A 12,475-nucleotide genomic window follows, 5' to 3' on the forward strand; every position below is an offset into this window, starting at 1 on the left:
TTAGGGTGCTAACAAATAGGCTATATGCTAGGTCTTTTAATTTTTAGCACAGTTGTTAGTTTCCTGAATTTTAGCACAGTTGTTAGTTTCCTGAAAATCAGCCTGAGATAAATACTGAAACATAACAGAAAACTTAGCCTATACTTTAGCATCTGTTGTCAGGGATGAATGTCATAACATTCAGTTTGACATCCAGAGAATGCTGTCATGAATGAATGTCATAACATTCAGTTTGACATCCAATAAATCATGTATTAGCTAATCATGCAGCATACTACTTAAGCATGTCACGACATCAGTCAAGACATCTAAGTACAGTAATTGTTTTAACATAAAATGCAGCCAATCAAAAACATCTACAGATATGGTAATTTGAGTACCAAGCTTCTAGTGTTCAATGGCAAGAACTGGAATCGTTGGATGATTCAGATGCGTGTCTTGTTTGGAGCTTAAGATGTTCTTGATCTCGTCAATGACGGTTATGCTGCACTTCCAAAAAATGCAACGGATGCATAGAGAAATGCTCAGCGTGATCTGAGGAAGAAGGATCAGAAGGCATTGTTCTACATCCATCAGTGTGTGGATATGAACGTATTTGAGAAAATAACTAATTCGACGATGGCGAAAGCTGCGTGGGACACACGGGTGCGATGTTATGACAGCGATGCATCAGTGAAGAAGGTGAAGCTTCAATATCTACATAAGCAGTATGAGAATCTCAACATGAAGAACAATGAGAAGGTATCTGACTATATCTCGAGAGTGATTCTGATAAAAAATGAGACAAAAGTCATGGAGAGAAACTATCTGGAGAAAGTATCATTCGCAAGGTACTTATATCTCTTACTCCTTAGTTTGATTACATCGTTGTACCAATTGAACACTATAAGGATCTGAGCACCATGAGAATAAAAGAGTTGCAAAGCAGTCTAGAGGCGCAATAGTTGCGTCTGATTGAAAGAACCTCTTACAGAGAGGGAAAGCAGGCTTTGAAAGCTTCTTTTGTCAAGAAAGACCATAAGCAATCTTGGTCAGAAGCCAAGAAAAGACATGATAGGTCTCAGAAGTCAAAAACCTCAACTTTTGGGAGTCAAAAGGGAAAAGAGAAGTATGACAAGAGAAAAGTTCAATGTTATTGTTGTATGAAGTTTTGCCACTTCGCTGCAGATTATTGGTCAAACAAGGAAATGAAATAAGAAGAAGCGAATATAGCAAGGAGTTCTGATGATCAACATGTGCTATTAATGGCTTCTAATTCTGATAGTGTGTCTCTAGAAGACTGGTGGTATATGGACACTGGTTTTTCAAACCATCTTACTCGAAATAAGAAATGGATGGTTAATTTTGACTCTAGGAAGAGGACCAAGACCAGATGCGTTGATGATAAGTATCTGAATGCTGAAGGAGTGTGAAATGTTAGAGTGATTCTGAATAACGGAAAATCTGCGTTAATTCAGAATGTTTGTTACGTTCCTGGCATGAAGAGAAATTTGATGAGTGTAGGTAAATTAATTGAAAAAGGATTCTCAGTTACCATGAAGGACAATCTCTTGAAGCTTTATGATTGTAATAAGAAGTTGATTATGGAGTCAGAACAGGGAAGGAATTGAACATTCAAGGTGAATTTAAAATTGCAGATTCTGAATGCCTTAGCGCAACAAATGTTGTGATGGAAAGTGAATTGTGCCACAAAAGATTTGGTCATTTGAACTTCATAAGCTTAGGGCATCTGAATTCAAAGAAACTGGTACGTGGAATTCCTGCAATTAAAAAACCATAAAAGTCATGCAATGTGTCTATGAGAGGGAAATAACAAAGACTGCCATTACATCAGAAGTAGCTCCAAGAGAAAAATATGCTTTATGAGTAGTGCGTTATGATGTGTGTGTACCATTTCTAGAACCTTCACTAGGAGAGAATAAATACTTAGTGTCATTTGTGGACGAGTTCACAAGGATGACATGGGTATACCTTATAAAGTTCAAACACAAGGTGTTTGCTTAATTTTAGAAATTCAGAATCAAGGCTGAGAAACAGAGTGGTCAGACTCTGAAGATTCTCAGAACTGATGGTGGAGGTGAGTATAGCTCTACAGAGTCCAAAATGTTGTGTGAGGAGAATGGAATTGAGCATGAAGTGACTGCTCCATACACTCCTCAACACAATGATCTTGCTAAAAGGAGAAATCTAACTTTGCTTGATATGGCAAGGAGCATGCTGAAGGAGAAGAATTTTCCTAACACTTTGTGGGGAGAAGTTGTTGCCACTACAGCATATGTGCTTAACAGGTGTCCAACCAAGAAGCTGAAGGAAATTGTTCCTTTTGAGAGGTGAACTGGAGATGAGTCCGAGCCTGAAAATGATTATGAGAGGGAGTCAGAATCAGAAGGCGGGATTGATTATGAGGAAAATTTTGATTTTGATCCAAATTCTAATGGTGATTCAGATTCTGGTGGTAGTCCAGATTCTGGGAATATTCCAGATTCTGAAGGTGGTCATGCTTCTAAAGTCAGAAACATTATGAGAAGGTTTGTAAAGTTTGACATGCTGTAAGATACTGAAGTAAGTTCTGAAGGGGAATTTATCTAGTGTACCATGTTAGTAGACTCTGAATCCGTGAGTACGGAAGAAGCTCTCAAAAAGAAAGTCTAGCTGAAGGCCATGAAAGAAGAACTTGATGCCATAGAGAGAAACAAGACTTGGAAGCTGAAAAAACTTCCAAAGAACAAGAAATACATCAACATGAGATGGGTTTATAAGGTGAAGCTAAATCTAGATGGATCAATTGGAAAATACAAATCAAGGTTAGTTGTGAGAGGTTTTCTGCAGAAACTTGGGTTATATTACTTTGAAGTGTTTGCACCTGTAGCAAGACATGAAACAATCAGGTTGGTGATTGCGATAGTTGCTAGCAAGAATTGGTCTCTGATGCATTTAGACGTGAAATTTGCATTTTTGAATGGTCCATTAGAATAAGAGGTTTATGTATCACAACCTCCTAGATTTGAGAAAAAGAATCAGGAAGGGATGGTGTACAAATTATACAAAGATTTGTATGGACTGAAGCAAGCCCCTAGAGCTTGGAATCTGAAAATTGATTCATTTTTCAAGAAGCAGGGATTTCAGAAATGTGAGATGGAGTATGGTGTCTATGTTCAGCATACTTTTGAAGGTAATATGATTATGGTGTGTCTGTATGTTAATGACATATTGCTAACAGGAAATTGTGAATATGAGATAGCTAAGTTCAAGAAGGAGCTGATGAATGAGTTTGAGATGTCTGATCTAGAAAATATGATTGATTTTCTAGGGATGGAGATTATGTACTTTGAGAAAGACATGATTTTACATCAGTTGTAATATGAACTTGAGCTTTTGAAGAGATTTGAGCTGCTGAATTGTAAAATTGTTATCACACCTCCTGGTACAAATCAGAAATTAGATTATGATGAGGATGAGGATGATGTAGATACGACAACGTTCAAGCAGTTGGTAGGTTCTATGAGGTATTTGTGTAATACCAGACCTAATTTTTGTTATTCAGTTGGAATGGTGAGTAGGTTTATGAGTTAACCGAAATGGTCTCATTACCAAGCTGCTGTAGAATTTTGAGGTATATAAAGGGAACTATGAAGTATGGAGTTTTGTTCCCTTCTTGTGCTGAAACTGACTCAGAACTTATGAGTTACTCAGATTTTGATTGGTGTGGAGACAAAGTTGACATAAGAAGTACTTTTGGTTACTTGTTTAAGTTTTTGGGAAGTCCTATTTCTTGGTGTTCCAAGAAGTAACCAGTTGTTGCTTTGTCAGCATATGAAGCAGAATATATAGCAGGTGATGTGACTGCATGTCAAGTTGAGTGGCTTCTGAATTTACTAAAGGACCTAAAGATCAAAGTAAACAAGTCTCTGAAGCTGATGATGGATAACAAGTCTGCAATCAATCCTGTCAAGAACCCAGTGTTGCATGGAAGAAGCAAGCATATTGAGACTAAGTATCACTTTATAAGAAATCGGGTTCAGAATGGAGTACTAGAAGTTGTGCACTGTAGCACCCAAAAGCAGTTGACAGATGTTCTGACGAAGACGATCAAGACTGATCAATTTCTCCGTTTGAGGGATGGAATTGATGTTGTTAGTTTTGGTTAAGCTGAATATGAATTAAGGGATGGTGTTAGAATTAATTTATTTTCATAAACTTGTAGATAAATTTTATTATAGGGTATTTTAGTATTCTCTCTTAAGTCCCACTTGTATTTAAGCAAGTGAGTGGTGTGAACATTTATTATCCTTTTGCAGTCTGCGTGCTACCATTTGTGACCGTTTTAGAGTAGTGGAAGTTTGTTATTATTCTCTCTCTTCCCTCTTGTTTCCATTGTTCATCTTTATCACCTTGTACCAACAAAATATTTGTTTCAACAAAATATAACAATGTACAAATATTATGTCACCAATAAATTAGTTTCTTATTTTAGATGAACTAAATGTTGATACAACAAAACCATGGAATCACAACAAAATAGTTTACGAATCACATCTCGTAATTCTTTATTTTAAATATCGCATTTGTAGTTAAAATAATAATAATAATAATTTTGTTGTTTTTTCCTTATTAAAATCTCTCTATTTTCATCGTCAAACCAATGACAATTTTATAAAATACAATAAAAACCGACAATTTTTTAAAATTTCGTCTATTTAAAAAAGGAATATTTATGACAATTTAGTTCAATTATATTCTTTTATTTCAATAAAATGTGTTTTATTTACTTTGAGCAATTTTTTTTGTTTTTTTTGTTTAGTAGTTTAATGGCCAGAAATTTATATATATATATATATATATATATATATATATATATATATATATATATATATATATATATATATATATATATATATATATATATATATATATATATATATATATATATATATAAACCATAATGAATAAATTTAATTACACATTATTAACACAAATAAATAAACCATAATATATTTATGACTATTACTTTTTTAATTATAGAATGTAATATTAGCATGTCGTTGGTTGACTCCACATTTTTGTAAAACTGGCAATTTTGATGATTAAAACAAAATATTGTTGATTTTATATAAAAAAAAAGATAAATATTATATTTATAGATATTAAAAATTGGATTTAATTGAAATAAATTGACAATGTAAAATGATTTTAATGATTTTACACAGTCAGTTAATCTTAGACGTTGGATATTAAAGTAAGTTTGATTTTTATTTTAATTTTTTTTTAAATAATACAAACGGATGATGGTGATGAATTTTTACACCGACAGTACATAATAATTAATCCCTTAATGAGTGACTAACATAGAAAGAATTTCTATGTCTGCATTCAGTTCGTTTGATTCGTGCTCGAGCCGGATGATGAAAAATTATCATATCCGGTTCTTTCGGAGGATGCATCTATAAGAATTCACCTATCCCAATAACAAAAAAACCTGACTTGACTGATCCTGTATTAAGAGCTAAATTGGCCAAAGGGATGGGTCATAATTATTATGGCGAACCCGCATGGCCTAACGATCTTTTATATATTTTTCCAGTAGTGATTATGGGGACTATTGCCTGTAACGTGGGCTTAGCGGTTCTCGAACCATCAATGATTGGGGAACCCGCGGATCCGTTTGCAACTCCTTTGGAAATATTACCCGAATGGTATTTTTTTCCCGTATTTCAAATACTTCGTACCGTATCCAATAAATTATTGGGCGTTCTTTTAATGGTTTCAGTACCCGCGGGATTATTAACAGTACCCTTTTTGGAGAATGTTAATAAGTTCCAAAACCCATTTCGGCGTCCAGTAGCAACAACTGTCTTTTTGATTGGTAGCGTCGTGGCTCTTTGGTTGGGTATTGGAGCAACATTACCTATTGAAAAATCCCTAACGTTAGGTCTTTTTTAAATTGATTCTATTGTGAAATAAAATATCATGACAGGTGTATTGTGTATCTAGGGAAAATTCACTTTGAAATGACTAATCCCTATATACATCTATTTCATTTGAGACCTATTCTGAATAGATTTATTTGTGCTAAAGATTCAAAAAATCCAATGTATTTAAAATTTATACAAAATGATTTTCGATTTGTAAAATGTTTAATATAAATTTTAAATCTTCTACTCGAAAATGTTCAATTTTCATAAGGTCTTCTTGACTCTTATTCAAAAGTTCCAATACTGTATGTATATTGGACTTTTTAAGACAATTATAGATCCGGGGAGGCAATTCTAATTGGTCAATAAAAATGGATTTCAATGTAATTTCTTTTTGATTTTTCCTTAGTTTATCCTTAAGGAATCTATCATGATCATGAAAAGTAAAAAGGGGCAAAGTCATTTTGTGTTGATTGTTTTCAAAATTTAAGTTTTCTTCTTCTACATGTAAAAAAGGAATAAATAAATCAATCAAATTCCGGGAGGCTTCATAAAGTGCTTCCTTAGGAGTTAAACTTCCATTTGTCCATATTTTCAGAAATAGTATCTCTTGTTTTTTATTTCCATTCACATAAGAATGGATACTATGATTTGCATTTCTAACAGGCATGAATACAGCATCTATAGTATAACTTCCATCTTGAATGTTGTTTAGTGTTTTTATACGATATCCCCGCTTTCTCTCAATTTGTAATTCAATACACAAATTAATAGGTTCTGTTAGGTTAGCTATATGTTGTGTATTATCAATGACTTCCACCGAAGGTGGTAAAATGATGTCTTGAGCAGTTACATATCAAGGATCTTTGAAACAAATAGACGCCTCCCGAGTTCCATACAGATTACTTCTCAATACAATTTCTTTCAAATTCATTAAAATTTCATGTATGGATTCTTGAATACCTACTATGGTAGAATATTCATGTGGTATTTTCTCAGATTTTGCACGTGTGATACATGTTCCCTCTATTTCTCCGAGAAAAATTCTTCGCATTGTAATGCCTATTGTATCTGCTTGACCTTTCATAAGTGGAGACAGAATAAAGCGTCCATAATAAAGACGCTTACTGTCTACCCTTGATTCAACACACTTCCACTGTAGTGTCTGAGTCGATACTTTTAGTTTTTCTCGAATCATAGTAATATATTTTTATGAACCTCTTGATTTAATTGTTTATTTCTCTTGAAATATTTTTCTTTAATGTTTATTGTTAGTTTTACACACGTCTTTTTTTAGGAGCCCGACATCCATTATGTGGCAGAGGGGTTACATCCCGTATAACCTTTAATAGTATCCCACTTCTATAAATAGCTCTTAATGCCGCATCTCTTCCTAGACCCGGACCCTTTATCCTTACTTCTGCTCGTTGCATGCCTTGCTCGACTACTGTTTGAATAGCATTTCCCGTTGCGGTTTGAGCGGCAAATGGTGTCCCCCTTCGTGTACCCTTGAATCCACATGAACCGGCGGAGGACCAAGAAATCACCCGACCTCGTACATCTGTAACAGTCACAATGGTATTGTTGAAACTAGCTTGAATATAAATAACCCCCTTTGGTATTTTACGAGGATGCTTACGCGAACTAATACGTCCAGTTTTCCGTGAACCAATTTTTGGTATAGATTTTGCCATTTTTTTTATTTGAAAAAAAATATAAGTCCAAAATATATGGATATATCCATTTCCTCTCAAAAAGGATTCTTTACTATTTTCTATCTAGTTATTCTATATTTATTCGATAATTCGATTCATATAGAATACCTTTTTTAAAATATCAAGCAATAAGCAATTCTATGTTATTAGAATACTTATAACTATAGACTAGATTCGAATTATTAAGTATTTAAGAAAATGGAATATTAATAAGATTTTGTATTTGAATTCTATTCAAATACAAAATCTTATTAATAGAAAGCCCTTTTTTCTTTGAATATTATCCTTGTCTTTGTTTATGTTTTGGATTGGAACAAATTACTAGAAGTCGACCTCGCCTACGGATCAATCGACATTTTTCACAAATTTTACGAACAGAGGCCACCACTTTCATATTTTTAAATCCTTAGAAATTCAATTGAATTCCGAATTTATATATTGGAAGAAAATAGGGTTTCCTTACATTTTGAACTTCAAATTGTTACTCCTAAAAAATATGTTCAAGTTCAAAAATTAATCGGATTGAGTCAGCTATACTTCCATTTTTTCCTTTACCGGTCGTATCCAGTAAGTCTTTTTGGAAATATAGCCTAGAATCTTATTTGAATTCTATTTCTCTAAAGCACCCTGCAACATACCCTCGTTGTTGATGAATTTAATCTTCATCCCAGAATAATGCTACAAGATATGTTTTCCCTACTTCCTTATCTGTTTCCGCTAGTTCCTTATCTATTTCCGCTAGTTCCTTATTCACCCTAATAATAATGTCTTTGTCAAGTTTCCCCCCGAATTCAGATATCCATTTTTGATTCAATTGAGAAATCTCAAAAAGTAATATTTTGATATATATTATTATCATATATCTTATTAGTATCATATATCTCCGGATTGTTTAGTAGTTCTAATTTCTAAGAGGTGGAATAGAATAACACGATGATCATACGTTTATGGTAATGATCATACGTTGTTGATGAATTTAATCTTTAATAAAACAATATACGTTTTATCTATTTCGCTCATCATCGTCAAAATTTCTTCGCTAAGTTCTTGTAGCGCTAATTGAGATATCCAGTTTTCATATAATTCAGATATGGGCAAAACTATGATGATTACCATATATAACAGAAAATTCCCCCCCTATTTTTTCTAATCGAGCCTCTCGATCTGTCATTATACCCCTAGAAGTAGAAAGAATTACAATCCCCATCCCTCCTAAAACTTTCGGAATTTTGGGATAGTTAGAATAGATTCGTAGACCAGGTGTACTAATTCTTTTTAAATTTAAAAAACTTTTATATGATCCTTTCCTATTTCTTCTATACCGTAGAGTTAAAACTAAAAAGTATTTGTTGCTTTCTCGATGTTTTCTGACGTTTTCAACAAAACCCTCTCGTAAAAGAATTTTTACAATGTTTTCGGTGATATTAGTAAGTGGTATTTGAACAGTTCTTTTTCTATTCATGTCAGCATTGCGTATCAAGGTTAGTATATCAGCGATAGTATCTTTACCCACGATCGATTTTTACTCCTTCCTTTCCATATAATCAACGTGCTCCCGTTTTTTGATTTTTTATTTTTTGATTCAATAAAATATCTAATATTGAATATGAGAATAGAATAATACTTTCTATATGTATAGAAAATTTGATTGTCATTACGACAATCTCAATATAGAATATAGAATATTCTAAAACTAAAAAAAAGATAGAAAGAAAATGAACGAATGACCTATTCGAAACTATATAAATAATCTTATATTGAATTCGAATTCTATTTTTTTTTATACAAATAGAATTCGAATTTTTATTTTGAATATATTGAATATAGAATATATATTTCATTCCTATTCTAATCTATTTCCTTCCTATTCATTCAAGTTATAGATAATATATCTATATCATGATCTCTGATTATAATACCTCGGGTGCTAATGAAACTATTTTCGTGAAATTTAACTGTCTCAATTCTCGGGCTATTGCGGAAAAAATTCGAGTTCCTTTTGGATTTCCTTCTTTATCAATGAGAACCGCTGCATTATCATCATACTTTATTATTATACCATTACGACGTTTTAGTTCTTTACAAGTACGTACAATTACAGCTCTGATGACTTGAGATCTTTCTAAAGATGAATTTGGCACTGCTTTTTTGATTACAGCAACAACAATGTCACCAATATAAGCATACCGTCGATTACTAGCTCCTATGATTCGAATACACATCAATTCGCGCGCTCCACTATTATCGGCTACATTTAAATAGGTTTGAGGTTGAATCATATCCTTTTTTCTTATCTTTGAGTCAAAAAGTTGAAGTAAAAAAAATATTATGTGTTCAAAAAAAAAAGAAACGGAGAATTGCCTTTTTTCATACTAAAGACCTCTTTCGTTCTAATGATTATTTGGAAAGAATGAATTGAGTTCGTATAGGCATTTTGGATGCCGCTATTGAAATTGCTTTTCTAGCGATATTTTCTGGGACCCCTCCCATTTCATAAAGTATTTTGCCGGGTTTAACGACAGCTACCCAATATTCGGGCGATCCTTTTCCCGAACCCATACGCGTTTCGGTAGGTCTTACTGTAACAGGTTTGTCTGGAAATATGCGTACCCATATTTGTCCACCCCGGCGAACATTTCGTGACATTTCCCGTCGACCCGCTTCTAGTTGTCTAGATGTGATCCAAGCGGGCTCAAGTGCCTTACCGCATCCTAGATATTAATAATATTTATGTTCATATTTACTGCATATCTAAAGGATTTAAAAATTAAACCCATGCGAAAGCACATGTGTTAATGAAAATAAACTACTATGGTATCTATTTTGTAGAGACTTTTGCAATTTTATAGTAGATTAAAAATCATTGCAAAACAGATTAAATGAAAAAAATTATGACCGATTAATCTGATGTATGTCCTTACGATTTTTAAGTTGATATCATCTACTTCATTAAATATAATTTAAAACCTAAACTTAAATAACCATAATTTAAATTATAAACATAGCTATAACATAAACATAATTAAAAAAACATGCGAGTTTAGAGTTTAGAAACACCAATGGATTTAGAGTTTAGATACACCAATAAACATTATTTGAAACATAAAATACGTGAACTTAAGCATTCCAATTGCCTAAGTGTTATAGTTGTACTTATATAGGTGTACATATAAATATAATACTCACCGTTGATGTTTGTCTCTACATAGATTGCTTTTTTGGAATCGACATAGGATCTTATCAATAAACTTGAGCCGTCAAATTTACATGTTTGATTGTTTGTCCTGGAAAAGCATATTCCTATGTTCTTGCTACTTCTACCCATGTACTTCGCCTCAAATATCGCCTCCACACATTCTTGTTTACATATATTTATAGTCAATAACATTTCTCGTATATAAACTTGTTTTCTTCCTTCATCTTTTTCAAGAATCCCCACATTTCCCCTGCCAAAGCAGGGGGTGATTTCTTATTATAAACTTTTATTCATTATTCTTTCCTACATTTCATCTTTTTATGGATAATAACTTTGAACTTGCCAACATTATCACCATTCCAAACCATCCTCAAGATGACGATGATGTTGGACTTGAACCCAAACCAACACCAATTATCACCAAAAAGAAGAATCATGGCCCAATGCGTGCTCTTAGAGTCGCACTTCATAATATGCGAGGAAATTCTAAAAAACCAAACGTGGTTTCTGCAGATGATGAATCCAATAACGTTTGGAAGAAACTCGTGGGGTCAATGAGACCATTACACCTCCAAAGCAACCAATCCCCGCGATTGCCTTCTCAATCCATCGGCAAGAAATTCGATCAAATGATGGCTTTGCCACCACCTTCTCCGTCCGGTTCATACGGCGCTTTTGTCGATTTTTCAACCGACGAGGAGCCTTTCTCGCCTTTTTCGCCGTCACCAGCTAGTAGTCGTTATGCCTCGGCTGTAGGGTTGAACGAACTCGTGCCGAGTGACGAGGAAAATGATCGGGTCGGGGTGATTAAGGCGGAGTGTAATGAAAACGGAGACGGGGATGAGAAGATTGATTCTAAAGCTGAAGATTTTATTGCGCAATTTTATCATCAAATAAGGTTGCAACGTTTGAATAGTGTGGATCGTGATTATGAAGAGCGTAGTGAAAGATCATTAGGATGGTGATCTTCTTGTGCACGTGTTTGTATTAAATCATAATATCAAATAAATAACAAGAACATTACATTGGTTACATTGGTTATAACTTATATAAGTAATTATAAATGTTCAATATATGTGAAATAAGAGTACAACAAAATCATATATCAATATTAAATGCAATATCATATCACATGTAGATTATATCTTTGTATTTTTGTTAGAATGTAAAAAAAAGTTGTTTCGAATAATACAGCCTCAAGAGCTGTTTGTTTATAAGAATTATCAATTGTTTATATAACAAACAATCACATTCATAGCTAATTTTTTTATACTAACTATTTTATTAGTAAGTTACATTCTAACATTTATATATTTGAATATAATGTTCCAACATTTTATTTGATATTCCAATATTCACTCCCCAAATCTTATATTTGAATATAATGTTCCAACATTTTATTTGATATTCCACCTTTCACTCCCTAAATCTGAAGTTAACAAAAGAGACAAATTACTACATGATACAAATATTAGATTCATGTACATTATTGAGCAAGACTCAAATGACACAAATTTCAATTCTTATTCTGATGTAGTTGAAAAAGACAAGAGCTTCACTGATTTGGTTAACACATTTGCAAGTTGCTCTCATGTGTTTGTTTGCCGAGAAATTTTAATGTCCTAACTCGATAAGGGAATTAGCTGAAATTT

General features: G+C 33.2%; 2 protein-coding genes and 1 pseudogene across 2 annotated transcripts; 2 read left to right on the forward strand and 1 right to left on the reverse strand.

The window, feature by feature from the left end:
* Positions 1–5,418: 5,418 nt before the first annotated feature.
* On the forward strand, positions 5,419–6,005 carry LOC127079805 (cytochrome b6-f complex subunit 4; the record flags this gene model as incomplete). Its single annotated transcript, XM_051020172.1, has 1 exon — positions 5,419–6,005. A coding segment is annotated over one exon (522 nt), but the record flags the coding sequence as incomplete, so codon positions are not given.
* Positions 6,006–6,102: 97 nt separating this feature from the next.
* On the reverse strand, positions 6,103–9,460 carry LOC127083074 (DNA-directed RNA polymerase subunit alpha-like; annotated as a pseudogene).
* A 1,609-nt stretch (positions 9,461–11,069) lies between these two features.
* LOC127083072 (uncharacterized) lies at positions 11,070–12,085 on the forward strand. Its single transcript, XM_051023302.1, has one exon. It carries the CDS (start codon positions 11,144–11,146, stop codon positions 11,786–11,788), a length of 645 nt encoding a protein of 214 aa, XP_050879259.1. The 5' UTR covers positions 11,070–11,143; the 3' UTR covers positions 11,789–12,085.
* The last annotated feature ends 390 nt before the right edge of the window (positions 12,086–12,475 follow it).

Source organism: Lathyrus oleraceus, chromosome 5 (genome assembly GCF_024323335.1).
Source record: "Lathyrus oleraceus cultivar Zhongwan6 chromosome 5, CAAS_Psat_ZW6_1.0, whole genome shotgun sequence".
In the NCBI taxonomy this organism is placed as follows: Eukaryota; Viridiplantae; Streptophyta; class Magnoliopsida; order Fabales; family Fabaceae; genus Lathyrus; species Lathyrus oleraceus.

Coding starts and splice junctions, on each gene's coding strand:
- LOC127083072 (XM_051023302.1), top strand. CDS start 11,144: ATGGATAATAACTTTGAACTTGCCAACATTATCACCATTCCAAACCAT.